General features: G+C 45.6%; 1 protein-coding gene across 1 annotated transcript; it reads right to left on the minus strand.

Moving 5' to 3' along the window:
* Positions 1–3,321: 3,321 nt before the first annotated feature.
* TMED10 (transmembrane p24 trafficking protein 10) lies at positions 3,322–19,405 on the minus strand. The gene is made up of 5 exons (XM_032689883.1): positions 19,116–19,405; positions 14,924–15,044; positions 10,444–10,517; positions 6,024–6,150; positions 3,322–5,573 (listed from the first exon to the last, which is right to left on the minus strand). Exons 1-5 carry the CDS (start codon positions 19,356–19,358, stop codon positions 5,452–5,454), a joined length of 687 nt encoding a protein of 228 aa, XP_032545774.1. The 5' UTR covers positions 19,359–19,405; the 3' UTR covers positions 3,322–5,451.
* Positions 19,406–26,688: the final 7,283 nt, after the last annotated feature.

The following is a 26,688-nucleotide window of genomic DNA, read 5'->3' on the forward strand; positions in this document are numbered from 1 at the left end:
ACCATCATTTCAATGTTCTGTTTTCAAAGTTCAGCAGTCACAACCATAGGCAGGAAAGCAAAGTTGAATGATGGAGAACATTCACTTCAAGACAGATGATCAACACTTACAGGAGACATCAGGAGCTGAAGCACAAATCCCTGAAACCAGGCACGACAAGGCCCTGTTAGCTCTTATCTCACTACCTCAGGAAGATGCTCAGAGCATGAAACAAAACAGCAGGGCTCCTTGCAATGTGGTGAGGAGCTGCTCAGCATTATATGCACCTATTTGTAAGCAAGTAACTTATACATCAACATTTATTTACTGTGCATTATAACTATTTCCATACAAAGATGATGTCCTTACAAGCAGCAAAGACAGCATGTCAGTTTTATAATAAAGGAGCTTGCAGGAATGGATGAAAAAAGGTCAGATGTGTTCTGCTAAGGAACATTCGCTCTCTCCATGTCAAGGAGAGTACGTGGCAAAATGTCATCTGGCAAAGAGTAGTAATTTAAAAAACAACAGGTGACAAAATCTCATGAAAATGGGATTAAGGAGTCTGGAACAGTTGTAGAAAATCAGAATACTAATTGAAAAAGCCAATCTTTATTTTTCCTATTTGAACAATAGAGCTATCTTGTCCATTATTAACTACAGTATCATACAAATTCTATAAAATGCTCACAGTAGTAGCTACAATCAGGTTTAGCTGCCCCACAGCATTGCCTTTACTATGCTTTAAAAAGCAGGCAGTAATTCTCACAGCAAGATGCCCTTAAGGGAAGTAGCAGCCACTGCCCACTCAGTTTTGCTGGAATATGACTGAAGAATATATACCCGACTTTACACTGTGTTTTTTACTCAAGCATTTAAAGAAATCAGACTGATGAGAGGCAATGTGCCATTCTGCCTCCTGCAAAATCAGTACTGAAGGATGAATTTAGGTAAGGGTAGGAAAACTGTCATTTAAACCAAATCATAGCAAGCATCTACCTTATTCCAAAGATCTCCAAACAAAGTATATTTGATGGAAATAAAAGCCCAAGCAGCTGGTATGGGTGAGAAAACGTTAGAGGGTAAAACCCTGGAGCAGATCAGACCAGAGCTGCCATGGGATATAGCTGGAAAACACAAGCACACCCTCCCCTCAGCTTGCCTCACCTACATGGCAGCTGCAGGAACAGCATCCACCAAATAACCAAGAAAAAACAAGTTCATATCATTACAATTTCAACAGAACATTTTGGTGCAGTTTATACAAAGATCACATAATGCAACTGATTTAAAAACTCAGGAGAAAGGTACCTTGAGAGTACCAGCTATGGAAGGAAATTAAGGCTGTGTCAGTGAGCTGTAAGTGCCAAAGCTAATGCATTGAGTTCAAGGTGATAAACCGCATAGACCTCTGGCAACAGAAGGAGCATCAGGAATCTGTTACTACCATTTTGCAGAAAGTTTAAGTCACTTCAGCTGCAGGTGAAACAGAGCAACTCCTAGCTCCTGCCAGTGCAATAGACTTCCAGTGCAAAGCAAAACAGGCTTCGTACAAACACTGCTGGGCAAATACAAGTGTTTCAGTGCTGCAGCAAAAGCTTGGCCTCACCTGTTTCAGGTGTACAAAAAGGTCCAAGAAAAGCTAACAGGCAGTTTTTCTAAATGCTTTTCTCCTTCCACCCTCCTCAGAGAAAGGTGGCCTGCCAGACCCACCATACCACCACCACTGATGATTTGGGAGAGGAACAACAGAAAAAGCACAAGCCTGACAAATTTTTCATTTGAAGAAGGGGCAGCAGAAAAAAACTATCAATGCTGAACTCCTGCAGTCTTCACCAGACCCAATTTTTTTTTTCCCTCTGAAACATTTCCCCATTTCAGGTTTGTGGTGTCTCTTTCCCAACAAGCCACCTTCAACGTAAGGGAAGTTCATTTCCCAAAGACTTTGTTCACTAAAGGCATGGCCATCTCACGCATCTGAAAGACAAGTACAGCAAGAGGGACACAACTAAAGATACGAGAGAAAAATATCACATGAATTGGAGGGGGTAAAGAGGGCACACTACTTTCCCAAACCTCTGCCACAGGACCCTGTGAAATTACAGGCAGGAATCCCCTCATGATCTTAACAACCAGTTGCCAAAGTAGGTTGAGTCAAATGTCTCTGATGTGCTACACAGATGTTGTTCACTTGGGTTACTTCTCACATACCTGAGCAGCTTGTAAAAAATGAGCAACAGTGTGTAAAATGCTCATTCCCTCACACATCCACACAAACAGCAGCTGCGGCAGGCACTCTGTGCAGGCTGCAGCCTACGCTGGCAGAGCAGGAGGGGGAATACACAAAGATACCTTACTTAGGAATGCTCACGTGAGTACTGTGATAATTAAATCGTTAGTCACATTGACAAGTGGGTGGAAGAGGCTGGAACATCTGATGCAGTTTGCTACAGGCAATTATAGATCTACCAGTGATGCATCTGTCACACACAAAGATGGGCTCAGACCCAAGGATCTGCAACAGCTCAACTTTAGCCCGTTTCCCAGAAGTGAAATGCAATGAAGACACCAGCTCTGCATCCACAGTGCTGTAAAACAGCCCAGACCCACTGCCAACCTACCACATGAGAACAGCTGTACGATTTCACATACTCAAATATTCCTCCAGGAAAGAACTTGCAGAGGCTAAACCTTATCCAGAGATCTGGGAATTTCCCTTCTTGAAATTCTCCCTGATAATACTAACTAGTTGTGTAGTATTTATGTGCCCCCAGTCCTGTTATGTGGCATATCTCGCTTGGCTACTGCATGACTAAAGGCTTGCAGGGTCAGCAGAGATCTGACAGCAGTTCAGTAAATACCTAACCACTCTCTTCAGTATCTGCCACTCACATAGGACCAACTCATCTTTGCAACAATTTAAAATTTCCTCTAAAGTACAAAATTGTAATGTACTTACATTTGTCTTAATAAACTAAAATTTATGTGGGAGCTGATGGTGAAAAACTGGATCTTATACTCTAGAGCACCAGCCCTGTTTCACTATCAGCCTCAAAATTCCTCCATACAGAGAGATACAATTAGGAAGGGGGGAGGGAGAAAGGCAAAAAATGGTAACCTGTAGTAGATCTCACTTACTGTGCTGGTCCCACTCCACAGAGAAGCCTGAGCATGCTTCTCAAGTCTGGAATTTTCAAATTCTTTAGAAACTAACCACTGCTAGAGAAACCCAAAGGCTTGTGGGGAGTTTATGTACTTGCTGCTTCCTGCGATTGGTCAACTTGCAGGAAACAACAGTTTGTAGGAAGATGCACAAAGAGGACAAGATTCACAGCGACAAGGTGAGGTGGGTTGTTTTTCCCCAAAGCAATTTTATTTGAGAAAGTTGACAAAAATCCCCCAACCAGTCATCACAGGTAAATCCACGCCAGTTGCCCACATCTGCTCCCCAGTAACCATGCCAGTACAGTAAAGAGCCAAACATAACACCAGAATGATGAGAGTGTAACAGACACCTGGGGAACTTAAGGCCTTGCCACCATTTTTAAGATATCTTTGCACTCATGTAAGGATGGGGAGAGGATATCAAAACAGACCGGAAAAAAGCCCCTTTCTCGTAATGTCTTTTCAAGTTATATAAAAACAAAAGCAAAAATTTAACAGATCTACAGGCTTCAAACGGTAGGACCTAAAACCACCTTCAAATGACTTCTGTAATTCAGTCCTGTGGCATCACAGCTGTTCTGCACTGTAACAGCTTTCAAAAATGTATAAGGATAAAATAGATGCAAGGGCAGAGGAGTAGACTTAGGTTCCTAATATGGCTTTATCAAAAACCAAACAAATTAAAAGCAATCTAAGCACTTGCCAGTGGAACTAACAACTCCAGTAACTTGGCAATGGCAAAGAGGAGGCAAAGTACTGACGTATTTAGATGACAGGAGATCAGCTTTACCTCCTCTTTCCCATTGCCTCACCCTGGACAACTGTTTCCTTCTTAGCAATAGATCAGACTCAGGTCAGAAATTATAAAACTGTGTTTTTTTGAAAATGCTAGGCTGGGTCCAGGGCCATGACAACCCCTTCCCTAGCCAGAATTGTCTAGACACAGGACACCAGAATGCTGTGCTGCTGAACCACTTGCTTTGGAGGAACGCAGAGAAGGTGCAAGAATTTTTATCATTGCCTAAAAACTGTAGCAGGTTAAGTCCAGGAAGTTAACCTGCCTGTTTTTATCCAGCCTGGTTTATTTAACATCATGCCATCTGGATGGCTGAGAAATGATGAGAAGCTGCTGGCTCTTGCTGTCTAGTACCGCATAGGAGAATAACAGTTCTGTTGAGGGCACAGTTCAGACTCCCCCCAGATGTAGAATTACTCTATTCTTACCCTGTACTGCTTTTTTTAGTTCATCCACATTCTTTCAACCCCTCTGCTAACCTGCACAGCGCTGTTGTACCCTCAGACCTCAATGCAGGGCACAGGCCCTCATGCTTCATGTGAACATCAGCTCACCTTGCTTTGAGGTCTCAGAAAATGACACTCAGCTTGGACTCAGCTGCCTGGACAGAAGAGAAGTCTCCTGCTCAATGTAAGACCAAGTTTCCTAGCACGACCTGCTCCCATTTGCTCTGTGACTGTATCTGAGGCCTCCTGTCTATACAAAAGGCTGTTCCTAACCAAGGCTTTCAAGAAAGATGCTGCATCATTTCAAAGCAAGAGAGGCACATCTAAGACAAACATGGGGCAAGGGTGGGACCAAGGCTGGACAGCTTATTTGAGCAAAGCAGGCTTCTTTCCAAGCTCAAACACATTCCCAAGCCCTCCTTCCAAGGCTCCCCTTCCTTCAGGCTCAATCACCATATGCTCAAGTGCCCTGACCTGTCAGTACAAAGACATCAGCTCCCACGGGGAGAAGCACAGAAGTCCACAGCAGGGACCAAACCCTGGATGACTCTCTATCCTCAGGTCCTGGTGGAATGATGAATCCTATTGCTTTGCACTCATCTCCATTTGCAGGAGGCTTAGATCCCAGATGATCAGAACAGGGAATCCCCTGCTCTGCTCCAGTGCGAGCTGTGTGGCACCTAAAGAGCACAGCAGGGTCAAGTGGCTCTGAGTAACACTGCAGTCACAGACAGATGGGAGACATCATCAAGCCATGATTATAAAAGGAGAACAGACAGCGCAAAAACTTGCTGCAGCTGTCATGGAAACATCTTTTTTTTATTTAATCGCTGTCCCAGGAATACCCAAACCCATCACGACCTCCCCCACCCTCAACATTCAACAGGATTTCACAAGTCCCCAATTGTCTCCAATGTTTAGGCTCCCCTCCTCCTTTAGGGTCCAAGTTCCTCCAGAAAAGCTCCAGTCAGTGGGTATCATCTGTGAGATGGCTCCAGGGGGCCATGGCTAGGTCCCAGCGGTGTTCAGCTGGGTCTGAGAGGAGGGGGAGGAGGATTTGCTCCTTTACTCAATCAGCTTCTTGGCCTTGAAGAAGCGACGCAGGTAAAAAACCTGCCAGGTGGCCAGTCCGATGAGACAGCACATGGAGAAAATGCTGAAGTACAGAACCCGGGTGTTTGTCGACTCTGAAACGGATAACAAACCATTGCACGGGAGTCTGACATCACAGGATGTGCCCCAAGATGGCAAAGTTCCCAGGATTTCTCCTCCCCCATGCAAAACTTCAAAGGCAAGATAGTATACAGCACGAAGGCAAGGGTACCCGAGAACCACCAGTACTTGAGAATAAAGCAGAGGGAACAAGGAGAAGGATAACGAGAGAGAACAAGGTGAAGATGTGGCTAATGGGCAACATTAAACGGTACAGAGTAATTCACACTAGGAATGGAGACAGAAAGAAATGATTTCTGGAGACAGAACACACAAGACTCAGTGACTGCTCTGAGTTTCCCTTACTAGGAACAGGCAGAGACCACTGTAATTACTTGATCTCCAAGTACTGTCCTAATAACACATTTAGCAGAAATAAGGGGTCTTAGAGCTCCAGCCCTCTGAAGAGGTACACAGTCTCTCACCATTCGTGTCCCTCATCTCCTCTTCTCGCTTCTTCATATAGGCAAAGTCGTTAACAATGGACTCTGAAAGATCTTCCAAGCGCCTCAATTCTACTTCCAGAGGCTTCAACTTCTCCACTTTAGCAATCTAGAAAACAGAAGAGTCAAATCAGTGAGCCAAAACAGAAAAGCTCCCGCATGGGTTTTTACTGCCAGTTTGAACCACTCCTCCCCACATACTACAGATCTGGGGCATCCTTCCCATCGGGAAATACCTCTACAAGCCAGAAACTACCATTGCATAAAACACTATCACTTCTCCCACCTGTTCTCTGAAACACACTTTCCTACTACCCCTCCTACACAACAGAGGAGCACAGCATGCATACAAGCACATTTCTTCCTTATTCGGCTTAATGTTAGCTTATTCACAGTTGGCTTCTGAGGAGTGGGTAGAAGAACTTGCCACATGACTAAACCTCCAGTGAATATAAGTCATGGACTGAGATACAGGTGACTAACTTACATACGCATACGATACTGTTCCATAGGCACACGGGGTATTAGCACCGAGATTAGCTTTGCTAACTGTTGCCGCACATCCCAGAAAGCCCGGGCAGCCCGATTCCCAGCAGCAACGTTTTGAGTACCGCACAAGAGCTCGGGGGTTTCACCCCTGGGCTGACCCTCCAGGACAGCACGTCCTCGGCAGGGACCCCGCGGGCACCAAGCGCTGCGTCCGCCTCTCGCCACCAGGTGGCGCTGCCGGGCCGCGGCCGGGCCCGCTCCCCTCGGGAACGGCCGCTTCCCTCACGAACGCCGCGGCAGGCGGGACCCAGCTTCTGGGCAACACCTGGCCCACCGCCCAGCAAGTCACACGCTTGGTGTCCGAAAAGAAAAATCCACAGAAAACTTCAGTTAGAAAGCACAGCCAACAGCAGCAACTATTTAAGTCGAATATGTAAATGTGCCCCTGCCCCAGTCCTGACTGTAACTGACACAGCAGTTATGTAAAACCTTGTGACACAAGGACACTCACAGGAAGCTAATTCTAATTCCTGCCACTGCTTCAGTGTAGGATTTGGGTAACTCTCCATCTTGCACAGAATTTGTCACTATTACCAAGAAATGACAGGCTGCTGCAATAAGGCCAGATGCTGTGTCCCCAAGTAATGCAGCAGAGGAAAGATGTGCTACAGAAAACTGCACAGAACACACAGAGCACCTGCAGCTCACCACCAGCCTCACAGGCACGCAGGATTTCTCAGACATAAGCTGCAGGACGCCATCTCTCAGTGGTCCCTGCCGACAGGCAGGCAACTGGGCACCTAGCATGCAAGCATCCCCAAAACACCACTTCCAGAGGCAGCTGCCTGCACATCAGAGCCCAGCTGAAGAGATGCAGAGATGCTTGTGACCAGGCCAGTACTTGCTAATCAGCCATTCCACTGAAGGATCTCCATGTGACACACGTATGCTTGCAAGCAGCAAGCCATCAAACAATCACCTGGGGATTTTTATGCTGAGGTGAGCCGTATATTATAGCTCTGCCAGCACAACAATTCGAAGTGCGTTTGTCAGGAGGGGTAGGAAGTAGTAGGTTGACCCCCTCCTGCCTTCTAGCCAATAGGCTGTAATGACAAAACCTGTGACCTGGACACATACCTGCCAGCAGAGCTTTGCTGAAAACCTGGCCCAGGCTCTGCTAACACAGCTAGAGCAGCAGGTCTGTATCACACAGAAGGACTTGGGGAGCTCTACTGACAAGCTAGCCTTGCACTGACCAGCTCCATGATCCTCCTTGAGGGCTCACTTCCTCATTCACAGAAGCCTACAGAACCCTACAAGGGTTCCACCGGGAAAAACCATCCTGCATCCCTTCAGTTGCTCTTAGTAGGTGCAGCTACAAACATTCAATACCTGCTTTTAGTCCTGCATGTGCTCCCAGACATATAACCTGAATCACAGAATCCCAGAATCAATTACATTGAAGAAGACCTCCTAGATCATGAAGTCCAACCTATGACCTAACACTGCCCTGTCAACTAGACCATGGCTCTAAGTGCCATTTCCACTCTTTCCTTAAACACCTCCAGGGACAGTGACCACCACCTCCCTGGGCAGTCCTGGAGCCTCCTTCATCCCTAATGAAGTCAATAGGCCAAGCTGCTCCAAGGGATTTTGTAAAAAGCCCACCAAGCACCTGTGATGGTGGAACAATATCCTCCTAGAAGGAACATTCTACATCAGAACTGAGACAACTCCCACAACTTCCCAGGGGTCATTCAAAGATCTGTGGAAGTCTAACACCCTTCCTAGCATAAAAGGAGAAACACTGTAGTCAAGAATTGACAAGGAGTAGCTGATGTGGAAAAGAACCTAGATCGCCAAGCATTCTTAGTGCCCTCACAAGTCTTTTCACTTTTCCCTACCTTAATTTCTACTTATTGAACGGATAAAGTTATTCCTCCCTAACCCGGGGAACTAAGGCATGACACTGCGGTTAGATTTTCTAAACCAGCTCACTATTCCAGCTGCTTTGCTCTAAGAACATCTGGATCTATGAAAGCTTATGAAGTCAGACTTGAACACCACCCCTCCTCTCGCAGCATATATCCATGCACAAGCAGGACAGTATTAGTGACCCTTGTTCAACTCCCTTAATCAAGTCTCCTTGCAGCAATTCAGCAAGAAGAACTGGGCAGTACAATGGGTCACTGGTAGCCAACAGCAGATGAATGTCACAAGCAAAAGGCTCAAAAAGGCTGCAATTCTAGGAGAGAAACCTGAGCAACAGTCCTTCCCTCTGAGGCCTTATAGCAACCTATCAAGCCAAATACTACAGTAACCTGGCAAGAGAGAGCATGGAAGAAAACACACTGCAAAGCAGCGTAGTTAAACATCTATAGCAGCTGTGCAAACAGTAAATCAGTTTGAGTCCTTTGCATATACGCTGCTCAACACTGCCTGCCACTATGAGAAGCCCTCACAAGTCAAGGATGCTTGCCAGGGCTGCCAAGATCCGCATTTGGTATCGGGTGGGACTGCAAGTCTAAATTCTTATCCCGTATTTGTCCACAGAACTTTTCCATCAATGTAACTACACTGATGAGCATAATGGATACATACCTTTATTCCAAGATAGTTTTATCAGTATAACCAGAGTGCATAGATACATGGGCATAAGAAAACCTTTCTGCATATGGGTCTTCTAGGTGACACTATAGTAATCAACTCTAGACTATACTGTGGAGTAGTATTTAAAGGGATTCTGTAAATGTAGCCAACATAATCCTCCCAGTTACGCTCCCAGGGATTCATCCCAGTTGCAATCCTTCAGTTGACAGACAGCTGGCCCAATGACTGCTGCACTCTTCCCTGAACCCAAGCAGGTTTTTACTCTCCATGTAGGATGTGCTCCAGACTGACTTAAGGAATGATTGTTCTGCTCTTCCCTGACCCCAAGCACTTTCTTACTCTCCACATAGGATGTGCTCTCAACTGACTTAAGCAACAGAGAACCAGATAGCACAAAGTTCAAAGGGATATAAAAACACCATGATAAACACTTCAGAAATCTGTTCATTTTCTGACTGGCACCATGCACAGCCTCCTCTGCTACCCACTCTCCTCCCTAAGGAATCTCCCATGCTCTTGTGCGCAGTAGACACAGCAATCATTTGTGGGAATCTTTCTCCAACAGCAATTCTCATTGTCTCAGGCACAAACTCTGTACTGGGGGCTGACTGATCCCAAATTCTAGTGAGCCAAAAGCATGGTAGCTGCCATCAAAATTCAGCACCCACACCAGCCAGGACTGTCTCAGCCACAAAGCAACTGCTATTCTACACAGCTAGCTCTTGGGTCTAAGAAGCCTACCCCCTCCTAAGATGTAAATGTTTAGGCTTTATGCCTATTTGCAGTGTCACACCTTCAAACCAAATACCCTTACACAGCCGCTATACTCTGCCAAACACCTTTATATTGATACACTGCCAGTTCTTAGAAACACACAAGCGTCATTTCAGGCCTGCTGAGCCAGTACATATATAGTCAGGAAGGTAAGAACAGATAACATCGCAACTTGACCTTTAAGAGGATTTGATGTAACCTAAAATGCCCTCTGCTGCTGGGGCTGCGGAAACTTCACCTCTCAGTCTCTTATTGCCTCTAATGCCTATGCCCAGAAGCTGGGTCATGCTGTCCTAGCAAAGAAATTCACATATTAGGCTCCGGTTCCCAGAGTACAGAATTAATTCTAGTTGATGTCTGTCTTTTTTTTCTCCCATAACACACAAAGCTTCACTGCAATTGTAGGCTGCAGACAGGCTTTCATCACCACTGGGAAAAGAGCTTCCCATCACGAGCCCCAGATCTACAGACAGCATCACGTGAGTACTGGGAAAGAGGAGCCTGCAGTGCAGGCAGCCAGGGGACATACCTCCTCGTAGTTCTTTGCTTCAACACCATGCTTCATATCCAGAGTCACGAGCTGGTCCGGCATCCTCCCTGTTCCTGGAAGCATAATGAAAGGATTCCTTGTGCAAAACATTCAGCCTGCCAGGAAATCACCAGCTCTTCCCACCACTGAGGAAGAACTCACAACTCCCTCCCCTCCCTCCATGTCTGCAGCTATCTGCGGAGGCAGCACAGTCCAGCCTAAAAATACAGAGACTTCACAATAAATCCTGGCTGAAGGAGAGCCTCCCAGAGATAATGAGAACAAGCTGTAACTAAAAACACTGAGAGTGTATAGGATGCAAATCACTGTAAAAACTGTAGAGGATTAGAACATGAACACCAGCTGCTATGACACAGGCCTAGTGAAAGACAAGTCATCGGAGGGACTCACATTCCTCCTAACAGGAAGTGAACCAGCAACTTGTCAAGGTTACTGGGGTTGTAAATGACTTTACATTAAAAGGAGCAGAAGATAAACTGCTCCAACTGAGGAATATGACATATGGGGACTACTGACCCTCACATGCTGGAGTATCTGTAGAAACCAAGGAAATCCCCTTACCAGTGATCTCAGATACCTGAGAACCACGCTGCTATGCAAACCCCAAGACATCAAGAAGCTTCTGAAGCTGGAAAAGCACTGCCTCAGAGAACTGCCAGCTGGAGCCGCTCAAACAGCACATAAGGCTGCAGTCAACAGCACAGCAGGTATCTTTCAAGGCTGTAGCCCCCAGGCTAGGGACACCTATGGCTTACAGCTTCTTTTAACTGCTACAAGTGTCACATCTGAGAACGTTCACACGAGGACAACATATATATAGGATAGGCATATCAGATACTCTAAAAAATGCAGCATGTCAGCTGATCTGAGTGTCACACTCCACTATACCACCCACCAAGAAAATGTCTGTACCTAAAACATTCCCAAAGCCCAGCATGCTGGAGCATATAGCTGTTCTCAGCTGGTTTCCAGCAAAATACAATGTCTGAATTTAAACTGTGGATTTCAGAGTGTCTATCCAGGAGCATGTTCAACACTCATATTTTGTCTCAAAAGGCTGCCGGGTGGACATACCCTCAGTTCACAAAAAAATTCAACTTACAGGTTATGCTGGGTCACTCCTATTGGATACTGGAAGATACTCCATATCTTTGATACAAACATCCCCAAATTTTTTCTCTACCGACTCACTGAACAGCTCTTCAACATCACAGTAGAATCACCTCCACCTTCTACTACCAGCAGAAAAATGAATAACCTACTGATAAGATGGTGCATATCAATTGTTTCTTGAATTTCCTAACGGAAATGCACTATATAAGAGCCTAAAGGATAAATTAGGATTAGGATTAATTTTTTTTGTTTTCTTATAAAAGACCAGTACTGTAAAAAAAACAAAAACAACAAACCCAAACCAAACTAAAATCACAGCACTGGTCTTTAACAGACAGGCTGTTATACAACCACCTGGTGCTCCTTTCTCCAACCATGAGTTTTGACTGCTTATGGTATACATGTACCAGCATGTGTTGAGACTGGCAGCCAACAGTAGTTGCAGAGGAAAATTCAAAGCACACAGTTCAGGAGAGGTTCTTTTAGTGTTGCTTAAATTACAGCAACTTGGGTGGAGAGCTGGAGCTGCAGGAAGAGATGAGAAAGATGAAAAAGGTCAGTGAAAAGAAGAACAGAACTGCAAGAATTAATTTGTTAGGCTGAAAGGGAGAGCTGCCAAGAGGCAGTAAGAAATCAGAAACGTTAAAGTCCTGGGTGCAAAGGGATGGAGAGCAGACATTCTGCAAGAGGTTAGCATTGTCAGGAACTGGCCTGGAAAAACTCAAGTTGCTCTTCCTACAAGTTTACTGAGCCCAAGTCACTAGGCAGCTCCCTTTGCACTCATCATACCTCAGTAACCACCTGCTTCTCCTGCAGCCAGGGCTCACCAGAGCAGGCTGGATCAGCAGCAAAGAGAAAAACAGTCAAGACTCAGAGATCTTGAACTAAACTGATACCTACATTCTCCAGGTCTTCATAAGGTCATCTCACATGAGTATAGAACTGTTCCCCAAGAGATTAGACAAGCTCTAATTTGCAAAGTCAGTGGAAAAGTAGGGTAGTTGAACAGAATGTCAAAAAATTTTCCCACAGGAATTCCAGAAAAAAGGAGTCTTGACACTCTTAAGAAAGTTTGGGAAGAGAAGGACTACCGAAGGAGCAAAGATTACAGATTAGCCCACAGGAAGAGCCCTAGAGGAGAGAATGCAGCGAGGCCAGGCTGTTCATTTTAGAGATTAGCATTGGGTGGGAGAGTAAATGTGCCTGGGAACAGAGCACTGGTCGGGAAGGCAGGACCATTTACCCTGGAAGAGGGTAAAAAGCCTCTCTTGCAAACACCCACAGCTCCAAGAAGCACCCTAAGAGCTCCTCCACTGTGATAAGGTGGACCTTCTAAATAGGATCTCCTTCTTACTTCCTCTTCTCATTTCTGTGGTTAGGGATTGAGAAATCCCAGTGCTTAGACCCTTCAGGTCCCAACGGCTCTGGGTGTCTTCTACCAACAGTTTTTCTCTTCCGGTACTCCACCAACATCCTCCTTGGCTGCCGCCTTACAAGTCCTGACCACTTACTTTATAAGACTTTGAAAAAAAACCCTAAACTTTAAAGAGAAACAGGGGATTAAACAACATTTGGTCAGTTTCCGCATTCCCATGCTGATCTTATAGAGGAAACAGGCACTTCCTTGTGACCTGGTTACTTCTTTCAAAGTGCCTTAATCAAGTCCCAGAGATGATCAAGCCCTCAACACCCCAGTGCCACCTCCCTTACTTCATTATTCCTGATTTCCAGCAGACATGGGAAATCTGGAGATACTCCCCATGCAGTATCTCTCTTTGGCAAGGACATGTGGGGCACCTGGGTCCAAAAAAACCTGGTAGCTGAAGGCCCCTAAAGAGAAAGCCTCCAGAAGAGGATCCAGCTGGTCAATTGAAGAGCTCTAGACTTTGGCACCTCAGTGCCCTACAAATCATCAGGGTAGAAGCTGCATTTAGAAATATTTTATCCTCGTCAGTATTGAAAACTTTAAAACAAATTTGCAACTAGGGAGCCAGGGAATAAACATTTGCTACAATCAAAAGAGTTGTAAGGGGCTCAGTCTAGGCAAGAAACTGCTGCTCACAAGCACCAAACTAAGAGTCTAGACACACTAAAGAAGAAGCCTTTCCCACCTCAGTGTGTGATCACATGCAAGCTATGAAAGGATCTGCAGGACTGTCTGGAGACTTCTCAAATACCCAGGTGTTGGAAAGTAAACAGCATGAGTGACTCCCAGATGAGTCACTAGTGCCTGCATGTCTCAATGCGCTAAGGAACATTTGGAAATCCTACCTTTGGAGTAAAATAAAAGAATAATCCTGAACATTGGGGGTCACTATCTTATTTGTAAAATACTATAGAAGAGGTGTTACAAGTCAGATCCCTCCCAGTCCCAGTAAAGAATATAACCTTCTCTTTCTGGAAAGTTCTCTGCAACTTGCAAACTATTTGCATCTTATACGTGGAGCAGAACAGCAAAACAGTGTCTGCCTTTCAACAGATACGAGGCATGCTGCTAGTGACTGCTCTGTGAAATGCTCCGGGATCTTTCAGGATAAGACCTAAGAATGACTGGGTCCAGGGAGCAGAACTCTGACACCAAAAAGATGTAGCACCTACAAACTTGCACACGCTCACACCACTGCAGATGAGATGAGAGCCCACGTGTTGGCCAATTTCAGCACGTTTGTCCTGAAGTTGAGTGCAGCCACTCAAAGCAACACATGCGTCACACTCATAGGAAACAAGCCTGAGCACTCGTTAGGCAACCATCCTTGCAGCACAAATGCAAGGTTGACGTCCTTGCTCATTTCCCCTTCCCTTTACTGACCACTTGTGGGTGCAAATCAAGGCCACATTCCTTATACACGCATAGCTAAACCCCAGAAAATGGTTATCAACCTATTGCAGGATAGCTGCCAAGTACACACTTGGGGAGAGATCAAGTTCTACCAAATGGGAAGAGTTGGCCAGCAGGGGTGAAAGACAGGCCCTGGAGATGATGGCCTCTTGCTCTGTCCTGACTCAACTGCAAGATGGGGAGAAGCATGAAACTGGCAAAAGAAGTGTGGTTTGCTCCCTGGTACTGCCACTTATTGAAACTGTGGTGACTGCTGTGGGAGGAACATCTGATTCCCCTTTCAGAGGAAACCCAAGCACTCTACATGACAGCCACGGAGAATTATTAAACTTCAAATGCAACACTGACAGCAGATACTCTGCAGTGAGACTGCCCACAACACCCTGAGGATCAGCTTTAAAAGTCAAACAGTGTTCTGTGGACCACGCTAAGGATCATTTTTACCTGCATCCCTAATCCACATATCATGATCAGAAGCTAGAAGCAGCCAACAGATCTTTCACTTACCCACAGGAAGCTTGCTCTCAAAGCAGGCCTCAAACATATCATAGTCTTCAGTGGTGAAGGCAAACTTGCCCTTAGTGGCATCCTCCTTGGCGTACAGGATGTGCCCAGCTGAGTCAGTTATCTGTAAGAGAGACAATGAGGGTAAGACAATGATGGTAAGAAATATTATCTGTAAGAGAGAAAATGATGGTAACAGTACTTTGCTGCCAGGGGTTCATGCTGCCTGTGCAGGAAAGTAATTCTAGTAATCCCCTTTGGATCTGATGCTTTCTCCTTTCAACAGTTTCCCTCCTTCTTCACAACTACGTCAGTTCCTCCGTTTGTAATCCCCACTCCAGGAGCCGACAGCCAGAGTGACTCTAAAGTAATTATTGACTCTTTAGATTCAAAAAAAACAAATCCAAAAAACACCCAAAGAAAAAAACCCTACCACCAAAAAGCAATCAACCAACCAAGCAACCAAAAAAAAAAAACCCCAAACTGAAAACCACACTAATTCCTCTTCCTCCTGTAAACCCCAAATACAGACTACATGTAGGAACTCTAGCTGAACCAAACGGTTATTCGCTGCCTTCATTTTGCAAGCAAAATCCATGCATTCCTATAGCAACAGAGATATGGAGAAGCCTTATGGGACAAAGACGACTCATTCCCCAGAAGATGAAATGGAGAAGGGCACATCTATTCCTCTTGAAATGAATCATGAGTGTGGCTCTGAGGTAGACAAGGTTTGGGTGCCAAGATCCATAAAAGTGGCCACTTCAGAGGACTATTCAGACTACGCAGACAGAATAATGACTGCTTTGCACTAAGTCTATAAAACTACTAAGAATAGGCAAAAACTGTGGAAGGTCTATAAAAATGCTTCAACAAAGAGTATAAGAAAAGAACATGCATTTCATGACACAAACTTGAGAATAACTGTGCTCAGTTAATGAGGCTCCATCCAGTTGAAACACTCTGACCTTGAAGAGGGGTGGAAAAACCCAGAGGTATGACAACACTGCATGAAAATCAACAGTGTGATTCCACTGGAATGCCTCCCAGTTTCCCTCAACTCTATCCATCAACAGGTATGTCTGAAAAGGCACAAATGCTACAGTTACTAGGGGTCTTTAAAAGCCTTAGAGATGAAGAGACTAAAAATCTTGGGAATAATTTTAAAGGTATGTAAGATAAAAGTACACAAAATAATTTGTGCTATGGAAAAGGTAGGTCAGACATTCTACTTTACTCCATCTTATGAGGGAAAAACAGCCTGGCTTCCCTGTACAAAGACCTTTCAAAAGGGCTACATACCCAGAGTTATTCTAAGGAAACACCCTTTATTCTTATTAGAACACCTAATTAACTCTCTGTCATGGGATACCTCTGATGCTGGCAGCCTGCTGGACTTAAAACAAACCTGGACCTTCTCATGCATAATGAGAGTTGCTGCATGAGGCAGGAAAAACAAGAAAGTACATAAATCCTCAGGCCTGATGGTATAAACCATTGCAGGCAAGACTTTACGAACAAGCTTCCTCTACATACAGATTATCCCACAATTGTCTGTTAAGGGCTTTGTTGTAGCTGTCCCTGCACCATATGTTGTCCGCATCTGAGAACAAGGAGCAGTCTTCTCCCATGCTGCAGTTCCTGCTCAGAGCTCTACCTGTTTTCAAGCAGCAAGCAGATGAAAGCACACCTGTGCAGTCAGGCACAGCCAGCTGTGCTACCACCCCCCTGCCACACGCCACCAGAAAACAGCCACCTCCTGTCTGGAGGCCACCAGACTACTGGGAGGCACTGGGCCTAAGTGAGCAGGCTGGAGTACAGGACTGTCCATGTCTGACCACGCAGACACAGTGTAAAAAGCCTGTGGTTTGGCCACCATATGGCACACGCTATTTAGCGGAGTGGTCTCAATTAACCAACATGTCTCATCGGCATGACACCACACACTCTGCACACTGGGTTCTCCATCCCAAGAAGTTCTCAGAACAACTTAGCTCTCAGAGGTCCCTATTATTTTGAGCACTATTCCCTTAGGGCTTTGTAGACACCAGAGCTAATCTTTATCCAGAGAATATTATGCAGCTTGATCCATTTTTGCCCTTTGCAGCTCATGAACAGGATTCTGGACAGTAAAAGCTCTGCTATCGGCTTTCATCAGAACTGAATAGCACTATCCAAATCAGCCAAATACACTGCCCATTGAGACGGGCCTGCGGGGGCGGGAGAAGCTGCTAATAGCCCAGTCAGACGGCCTGTGGGGGAGTCGACCTGAAAGGGAGTTTTCATGCTTTTCTAAAGTTACTTACGGTAATGCGATCCCCTACAGACAGGGCATTGTTCGCTCTTGACAAACAGAGACAGTTCCCCAAAGTGCCAGCCTCGACAATGGGGCAGAGGCACGTGGCAGGGGCCTCAGCAGCCAGCTGGCAGAGCCTGCAGATTCCTCCAAAACAGAGGGTGCCACTGTTAGTGCTGGGGTATCACACACACATAAATTCAGCTCACTGGCAGAAACCCACCTGAGCCTGGACAGAATTAACTACCAAACTCCTCTGTTCGATGGCCCAACCCAGGAGGCCAAGGCAGGACCATCCAGTGCAGAAGGAGAGAGACTACCTGCAGACATGATGCCCTGAACTAACCTTTCCCACACAAACCAAAGAGAAAGCAGAGGGGTTTCAGCACTTATAACAGATCCAGCATACTGGAAGGCCAAAGCATACCTGAAGGAAAGCAAAAATTACATAAACTATTACTTCTTCTTTGTAGCTTTTCAAACTAATATAGGACTTTTAAATTTTATTTTATTTTATTTTACAGTTAGAACAAAATAGAACTTCCATGAGCAGTACTACCTGGATACCAGCTTCATCAGCAAAGCCAGACTAAGATCCAAACGTTGGATTCATTGCTTCACCACCACCTCCCTAGACAAGTCCTCTGTCATAAAAGTGAGTTTTGGAAGAGACTTTGGGGTCAGCTGACCTAAGAGTGGGCAACTTGAGAATCAGGAAGCCTGGTCACCAAGTGGTAAGAGACAGATGGGAACATAGCACTTTAACTGAAATACATGAGCCTTATGAGGCAAATACTCCAGCAGCATTTTAAAGCATTAATGCTGCTTGGCTCTGCCTATGCGCAGGCAAGTTTTCTCTTACAAATGATGCAAGAACAGCAGAACAATTTTTAAAAAGCAAGACTCCAAAAACAGCCTTCTCTAGCCATAACCAAGCACAACTGCCAATAACCCAAAGCCTTCAGGCATCAGTAGGCAGATGCTGGAAGGGCAACTTGATTTCAGGAGATCTAAAATACTCATTACCACTGAGTTCAAAGTGTCCTGAGAAGATCAGCCTGTTTGTTTGTTTGCATGCTTACTTTTGAAAACTTTGGGAATGTAGACAAAAAAGGGACAGAAAGCTATCATGAACTGACTGCATAGCAACAAACCTTACTCAGCTAGGTGGGAATTCTGAAGAAATCTTAGGAAAGGCAGATTGTGGGCAGAATTAAAGGGAAGCTGTTTAAATTTTGCTAACTGCTTGTCACATAGGTGTATTAGTCCTGTATATTCTGCTGACTCTGTACTCCCTAAAGATCCTTCAGGATCATTTTCTTCTGTGCACCAAACGCCTGTCTCCTTAAAATCCAGGCGAGCCTTGACACATCCAGATGGGAATAGCCATTTTGTACACCGAAACGTGGTTCTTCAGACCCCATCCCATTGTGCCAGGATCCCGTTGTGCCAGGCCCTCCCTACGTGGGGAGGGAGCCCTTGGAAGGCCACGTCACCATAATTCTCTCCCACTTACACGGTGCTAGCAGCCTTAGTATGGCTCTATCGCAGCGGCCCGTCTCGCCAGACGCCGGATAATCCGCATCGTGTGCGGATTACACGGCAGCTGCCTGGATGGGACGGGACGAGACGACGAGATCTCTGGGGAGAAAAAGCTCGTACTGGGCTTAGGCCAAAGTGCTGCCCTGGTCCCTCGCTGCCCCAAACTCGAAGCTCCTGGGCGGGCTGGTGTCCCCTCGCACGGGGCGAGTCCCGCCGTGCGGCCCGGGCCGTGAGCCCACGCGTGGCCGGCGTCACGCGTGGAGAACGTCACCCCTTCCTTCCCCGCCCCGGGAGGGGAGGCGGGGCCGCGCCGTCCGCCCCGACCACCCCCGCCCCCCCGGCCGGCCGGGGCCGCACCTTGAGGTTGGCGGAGGGTCCGGTGGAGGAGCCCGGCGGGGCGCCGATCTCGTACTCGCCCGTGACCAGCGTGTCGCGGTGGATCTCCTCCCGCAGGCACTTCCGCGCCTTGCCCGGCAGCTGGAAGGAGATGGGCCGCGCCGGACCCGCGAGCAGGAGCAGCAGGAGTAGCGGCAGGAGCGAGGCCCGCCCGAGGCGGGGGCGGCCGGGCAGGGGCAGCGGCGGCATCGGCGGCATCGGCATGGCGGCCGCTCCGGGTGCGGCGGGCCGGGCCTCCCTCCGCTGCACGTGACCGCCGCCGCCGCTGCGTCACCGCGGGGCGGGGCCGGGGCTGAGAGGCTGGGGACGGAGGCTCCGGGACTGGAACCGGGGGTATGGGACGGGAACGGGGGGTGCGGGACTGACACGGGGGATGCGAGACAGGAATCGGGGGCTGCGAGAGTGGAACCGAGGAATGCGGGCTGAGTGATCATGGGACAGGAATCGGGGTGTGCGGGACTGGAACGCGGGAATGCGGGGCAGGGGGATGCGGGGCTGGGGCCGCCGTGCGGGCGGGAGCGGCGATCCGCGAGTCCGCATGAACGGGGCTCGGTGCCCTCCTGACCCACCTCCTTCATGTGTAGGCCGTAAGGTACTGAAGCTTGTCCCTTCGAGTAAGCTATTTAGTTATGAAACAAATGATTAATGAAGTTCACCCAGTAATAACGGATGGTAATAAGTAACAATGATTTCGCTCGTTAAAGAACTGGAAAATTAGAAAGAAATTAAACTGTGATCTGAGGTAGAGGAGCATACTGAGGATGGACAAGCAGTCTGAGTTTCCTCAAGACTGCCTTACAGCTGAAGTCCTTTGCTGGGAGAGGGACTTGCTGTTTATTTTATGAGGTTTTTAATTTCTGAGTAATTTCCATTTTGACTTCTTCAGCCAAGAAAATTTAGTTTTACCAGATGTCTCACTTCTTTGCACCAGCACCCTCCTGCAAATACCATTCGACAGAAGTATCCGAGTGTTTCTGACAGCAAATAAAATTATGATGACTTTTGAAGACACTCAGAGAATTACCGTTTTCCTCTTCTTTTCCAGCATATGCTCAGATCCATTTTTTTTTTCTTTCCTCTTGGTATATTTTACTCTTTAGGAAGATAGCATTGAGTAACCCACTGACCAGCTTTGGGCCTCTGCTATCCCTAGCACCACACCATCGACTCCTCTCCATTCTCAGCCTCCCATCCTGGGAGTGGAACTGCCAGGGACAACATGCACAAGCGCGAGCAGTGACTTGCTCTGTGGTGTAACCTGCCTTCACACAGGCAGACAGGGAGGAGGAAAATTGCAGAGGTGTGTGGTTATGATCCCACAGTTGCAGTCAGCTCCTGGCATCAGCTGCAAATATGTATATACAAGGAAAAGCAGGAAGAAAGACATGGATAGCAACATTGCTAGAAAGCAGAATAGCATTTTTATTAACTTGAGTAAAAAAAAAGTTGCACCATTGCTCCACTTTTATTCCTCAAACATCACCTGTTGTGTTCTCTCTCTGGGCAAAACATGTCTTTAATGACAAGAAGTAACTAGTACAAACTTCAGTCTTAAGAGGCTTAAAGCATCGAACTTAATGCCCAGATCTTCATCTGCAGAGCATTTTAAAGAACAGTTCTGTGCTTTCACATCCTCAAATGAGACAATGCACTGAAGCCCTCCATATGCAGGAACAGGCGCTAAGACCAACTGTACAGTGATGGAAGGACATAAAAATTTTAAGAAACATAGATTACTAGAATATGAAGATATGAAATGTTGTAATATTGTAGCATAAAGTTCCTGATAAAACATGCACAACATGACAAATCTCTTCATGCAGAACAGTCCTCATACCAGTGATACGTCCCAGTCTTCTAGCACATTTAAAACATTCAATAATGCCTTATTTTCTGGGGGAAATTTTAGAGAAAGAGGCTCATTCATGTTAATGTAGCCTGATTTTCTAAAATCAATGTGTGAACTCAACCATCAAGACGGAATATGTAACTGACTAAAATCCCTTCCAAATGTGGCCGTTTTGTCATGGTCCATTTTTAGATGAGTTACATTTACGACAAACAAATTTATCCTCGGTTTCTGTTGTAGCCTTCTCTCGTGTGGATGCATTATGCTAGAAACTGCTGCACAGGCAAGTTCAGATCTAATTATAAAACCCTCTTAGAGATGCTTTGGTGCTTCAGCGTGTTGTGAAAGAAAATAGTACAGAGTTGCTGTGAGTCTCTTCACAATCCCCAGCTTTTGGCTCTTTAAAGCACTTAAACATGCAGTGGGGCAATCTCCCTTGAGTGTGCAAAGTAATTTACAGCAGAGAGAAAGCATTTTAAAATCCTTTCAGCTGCAGGTTAGGAAATAACAGTCTTGCAGGGACATGCCTTAACATTTCCACATAGTGGAGGCTGGCAAAATTAAATGCTTCCTGTAATTCTGAAACACTTAATAGGGGTGAGGGAGAGATTGATAACTTGTTACACAACTTTCCAGATGAAGCGATGACCTATTTTAGATTAATCTTTTCTGTTAAGCGTTGTGGAAGCTCGGCAACCAGCTGGAAGCAGGTATTCGTTCTCACTGCTGCTAATCCACAGAGAAATGGGTGTATCCCCAAAGTAAACATTACTCTGTCACCTGCCAATCACGACACATTGCCAAAATTTAAACAATTTTTTTTGTATACATCTTTTATATTTCCAAATATCCCTAATGCAATTTCATTGCTGTCTTGAAAATGATGCAGAGAGCAATGAATTATTCGGCTTTCAGTCCTGTGTTAGCCAAGAAGCCCCGGAAACGTTTGGATATCTCTGCAGTTTGAGGCAGCAAAGGCCACTGAGGAAAATATGCCCTTTCCCAACAAATTTCTAATTTTTTCTCAACTGACAAAGTTCACACAGTGTTACCAGTAGTCAATTCTCGCCATACCAAAATGTATCTTTTATCTACGGTAAATGGCAGAAAACAACACTGATTTGCTGTCTCTGTGAAACAATGTGGATGAATGTGTGTGAATTACATAATCAGACCTTTTTTTTTACTGTTTCTGTGTCAGCTGTTGTGGCATTTCTGCATTTTCTTCTTTTTAGACATAAAAAGTTGAAACAATGTTCCTCTTAAAAACTATTCTGACCTAATTTTATGCTCTAATCCTTTTTCATTCTGCCTTGCACCTGCAATCCACTACAAGCTACTGAGAAACTTCTATAAAAACTGCATATGCTTTATGATGCTAATCACTGTTTTTACTAACCATGCAAATTATTCATCCATCACTTCTGGAAGTGCTAGGCCACTTCTTTTAAGGGGCTGTGTTTGAACCATTGCTGGATATAACTAGCACAGCCACCATCATGATCACAATCCAGATAGGGATGTTACCCAATCAACTAAAAATAAATCAGTGGCTAAATAGCCATAAAACAGTGTTGCACTGCTCTGCCTCCCCGTAATATGTCCCAGACACCCCAGATACTGTGTGCTGGTCATATAGCTAAACTATATGTTGGTAAGAGGCATGGGTTCAAAATAACCTTTAGACATCAAGAAGTGTATAAGTTAACTCCTTTGAGGACACAGACTACCGTTACAATATATTTATGCATATCTGTTTCCATTTCACCCAGTGACTAAAGTTATTTCTACGTAAAGTACTTAAAAATCACGCATGAAATTAATTACTTTTGCTTGATCTAAAACATGAGCTCATTTAGGGGAACAAAACATCCTTCATCAAAGACAGCCCAGATTCAGTCATACACAAACCACTTTAAGGAAGTGAGCATTCACAGTGCTCCTCTCGTCTTCCCCCAGTGCTTTTCCTGCTGCTAGGCAGGTTTTCAGCTTTCAGGCAACAGCCTAACAGGCTAGTGAGGCTCCCTCCTTGCTTTTTGAGGAAACCTCCCACTTCACTTCCCAGCAACTTTCACCTACTGCACTCCTGGAGCTCAAGAGAAGCCAGTTTCCTTCTCCATTCCCAGGAGGCAGCTCCAGCTGAAGCCCTGTTTCTCCCATAGCCCTAGCCACATCTAGCACACCTTTCCCTGTCCCACGGAGTCCTGCTGGCCTCTCCTGCTCACCAGCAACTGAGTTGGGATAAACTTTCCCAGCAAACACCAATACGGAGCTCACCTAGAAACCTCCACCCTCTGCAAGAAGCAACTGGCTTCTTACCTCCTCTCAACCCCCCAGCCCTCATCCTGTTCTCCTCTGACCTTTGCAACACACATACCTCTGCTCAGGCAGGGTAACAAACTGCTGTTTACACAGGGTTTCAAGAATCTCTACAAAAGGTTGCATACAGTTTTGTTACCTAAGCACAACTAAAAAAGACCTAGAAGTTTGGGGTATTGTCATGTCTCAACAGGTGAACTCCCCAGTGTTAAGTCATACCATTATTTTTCTTTCAGTTGTGAAACACAGTGCAAGCTTACAACAACACAAAAGAGCATACATTCAAGGTTTGGAGCGTAACTTCATAGTTACTTTTTCTTAAAAGACTAACGCTGAGATCCACGTGATCAAATGAACATCTCTTCATCTCATGAGGCATGGGGGCTGCATCCCCTTTCCAAGCAATGGAGAGAAAGATGTTATTCTAGAGAGAAGTCATCTCCTTCTGAATCAGACTTCCAAATCTGGTGAGGTAAATTCTACCCCATGTTTCTTCAAACTGAATTTATGCTGACATAGAGGTCTAATCAGCAGTTACATTGTGTATTGTTGCTCTGTACAAGTCTGACTGAGCTGCCTCCTCACCCAATGAACTGCATCTTAAATAAGAGGTGGCAGGCTATGGTAGGTCCACCTCCTTGCAGCTCAGCTGGAGTCCTGACACCTCATTGCTGCCAACTGCTGGTGACCTCCAGACCAGCTCCCAGACCACACAGATCAGCTCCTCCACTGTCCTCTCTCTGATAATGGCTAGTGATGGACATGGCATAGGACAATGGACAAGCCCACAGCAGAAAGACAGGACATATTTACTCCAGCATCAAACCATTATGAGTTAGAGCTAACCAGAGGTCCTCAGAAGAAGTCTCACTATCCTTTTTAAAACATTCATTCACTTTTAAAAATATGGATTTTCCTGCCAGCCATTCAATGCTTTTTAATATTGCTGAATTCTTTAATCAGATGGTTTCCAGACCTGCTGTCCAATGTCTGTGAAGGTATTTCATTAAAATCGATTTCAGTTTTTTGAACTGAAAGCCTATTTGTCACAGAACCTGTCCTCCAGGTGTACCTGATGGAATATAGTCACATTCACTCTCGAGCAAGGTGGCTGCCCAAGCTGTGAGAAGACAGCAACTGAGAGAAATTGATGAGTAGGTACGAGGAAAGGCTTGTGTATCAGTGTGTTTAAGGGCAACTCTTACAAATGATCCCCACTTAAGACAAGCTCTGACTTCGGTGGCATTTTTTAAAAGAAAAATTCTGAACTGAATTCTTACTGTAACCAGTCAGAGAGACTTTCACATGTCATAAGTAATGTGAAGAATACCCAGGAATTAAAAAAATAAATATTCTTGTGTAGGTTTTGTACATGATAGCAGGAAGCTTTTACTGTGTAGGAAGTCTGAAGTCTTTTTGTTATTCTACTATGGTGATGATTAAACATCCAAAAGGTTTGTTACTAGAGGCTGTATTTCTTCAAGGGCTAATTTTAATTATTTTTAACTTTTCAGCTATTTAACATTTGTATCTGTCTGTTTTCAGATCTTTCCTTCTTACACATAGCAAGTAAGTATAAGAACACTGGGGAGGGAACATCAAACAGGAGAGTACTCAAATCTCTACTTAAAACACAAAATTAATCTCAGCTGTAGCTATGGAGCCAGAATTTCTGAATGATATTATCCTCATATCACCTGGTAATAATAAAAAGAGGATATTTATGCACAGCAACACTACCTATTCCAAAAATATCTTCATGCTAGATTCAGTGGCAAGTACCAAGCCAGGTTCTCCACTGAGGACAAAGTTTAATGAATTCTGCCACACTGACATGATTTTTTTCAGCTCAGAACAATCTTGCTGATTATTTGAAGATTAACATGAGGAACATTCCTTCCTGCAGTTCGTCAGAGTGGTCAGCATCCAACAAAGGGCATAACGAATATTATCTCCTGTATATCAACAACAGTGCAGCTGAATGCTACTGAAGACGCCAGCTCTTGGGAGGAGGCTTGGCAGCAAAGGCAGCAGTTAAATGGGATGTTTATTGGATGTCTTCCACCAGCTGCACTGCGTGGTGGCTTGAGTGTTAGATTATAAATATTTCCCCTTGTGAAAAAGGGAAGTTGGCTGGATGAACACTGATTCAGCAGCCTCGGCAGAGATCGGTGTGTAAGAAAGCAAGGAATGGGAAACATTGAATTAGGCCTGGGAAGTCCCCTCTCTCCACAGGCACATGAGCAGAGCACTTATCTCTGGAAGCTAGTCAGCATGGCACATGGGCAACAGGAGTATTAATAACTCCTCTACAGCAAGATTTCTGGGGGCAGGATGGCTCATCCAAACCACAGCCTCCACAACCACTCAGTGCAGATGGGCAACTTCTGCATAGAGGAGTTCCTTCTGCAAGGACAAACCGAGCTGTGGGGGTGCAGGAGGGACCCCAAAACCCACAGAAGAAATAGCTTGGGAATACTGGCTTTCTCACTGCTGGCCATAGACAAGAAGTCACTAAGTCACTCCTAAGCATCGTGCCAAAGGCCGGTGGGCCATGTGAGCCTTGCCAGTGTGCCAGGCTCAGTGAGCATCAAAGACCTGGCTGACCGTTGCCTGCAACATCTGATATGGAGAGTATCAGTAGACAGGCCTTTTGGTGAGCTGCACAAGGAAGGCCTTCTAGCTGGAGGGAAAGGAAATAAGCAATGAGGATGGAAAGGATGTGTAATTGCAGGTTCTCATCCAGCCTGCAGCATGGCTAGGAAGAGCTGATAAGGATCAAGCGGTAAAAGCAAGGTGGAAATTTCCTTTGCCCTGCAGAAGCCTTCCCAAGAGTTGTCAGTCATGGAATAGCTCTGGAGTTTGCCTCAGTGCTGGTTTTGTGCAAGTGGCTCTGACTCACCAGGACAATTCTGGAGCAGGGGGGTTTCCAGGAGGCAGGGGCTGAAATCCCCAGGGATGTTAGTCTAGACAGGGTGCTCTTCCCTTTGACCTCATTGAGGGCCTCAGCTTCCTCTTTATGCAAGTAACACCAGCTGCCAGGACAGGTTATTTTGAGCTATAGAACAGTTATGAAAGAGAAATGTGCTGAGGGTTTGAGGAAAAAGATGCTCCTGTTTTAAGTATCCTTTGCAGACCGCAGTTGTTGTGGATGTTGCTTGCTGCTGCTCACAGGAAACAATTTTTATTCCTGACATCTAGAAAGACTCAAACAGCTTGAGAATGGCTCCTTGCCTGATGCTGGGTGAGAGCTTGTAAAATGATCTCCAATTCTCCCAGGATAATCAGAGGGAAATCCCAGTAATTAAGTCTTCCGTCAAGTGTTGACGTAAGAGGGATTGCAAATTAATCCTGCTCCCCATTCAT

The sequence above is a fragment of the Chiroxiphia lanceolata genome, chromosome 6, assembly GCF_009829145.1.
Source record: "Chiroxiphia lanceolata isolate bChiLan1 chromosome 6, bChiLan1.pri, whole genome shotgun sequence".
NCBI lineage: Eukaryota > Metazoa > Chordata > Aves > Passeriformes > Pipridae > Chiroxiphia > Chiroxiphia lanceolata.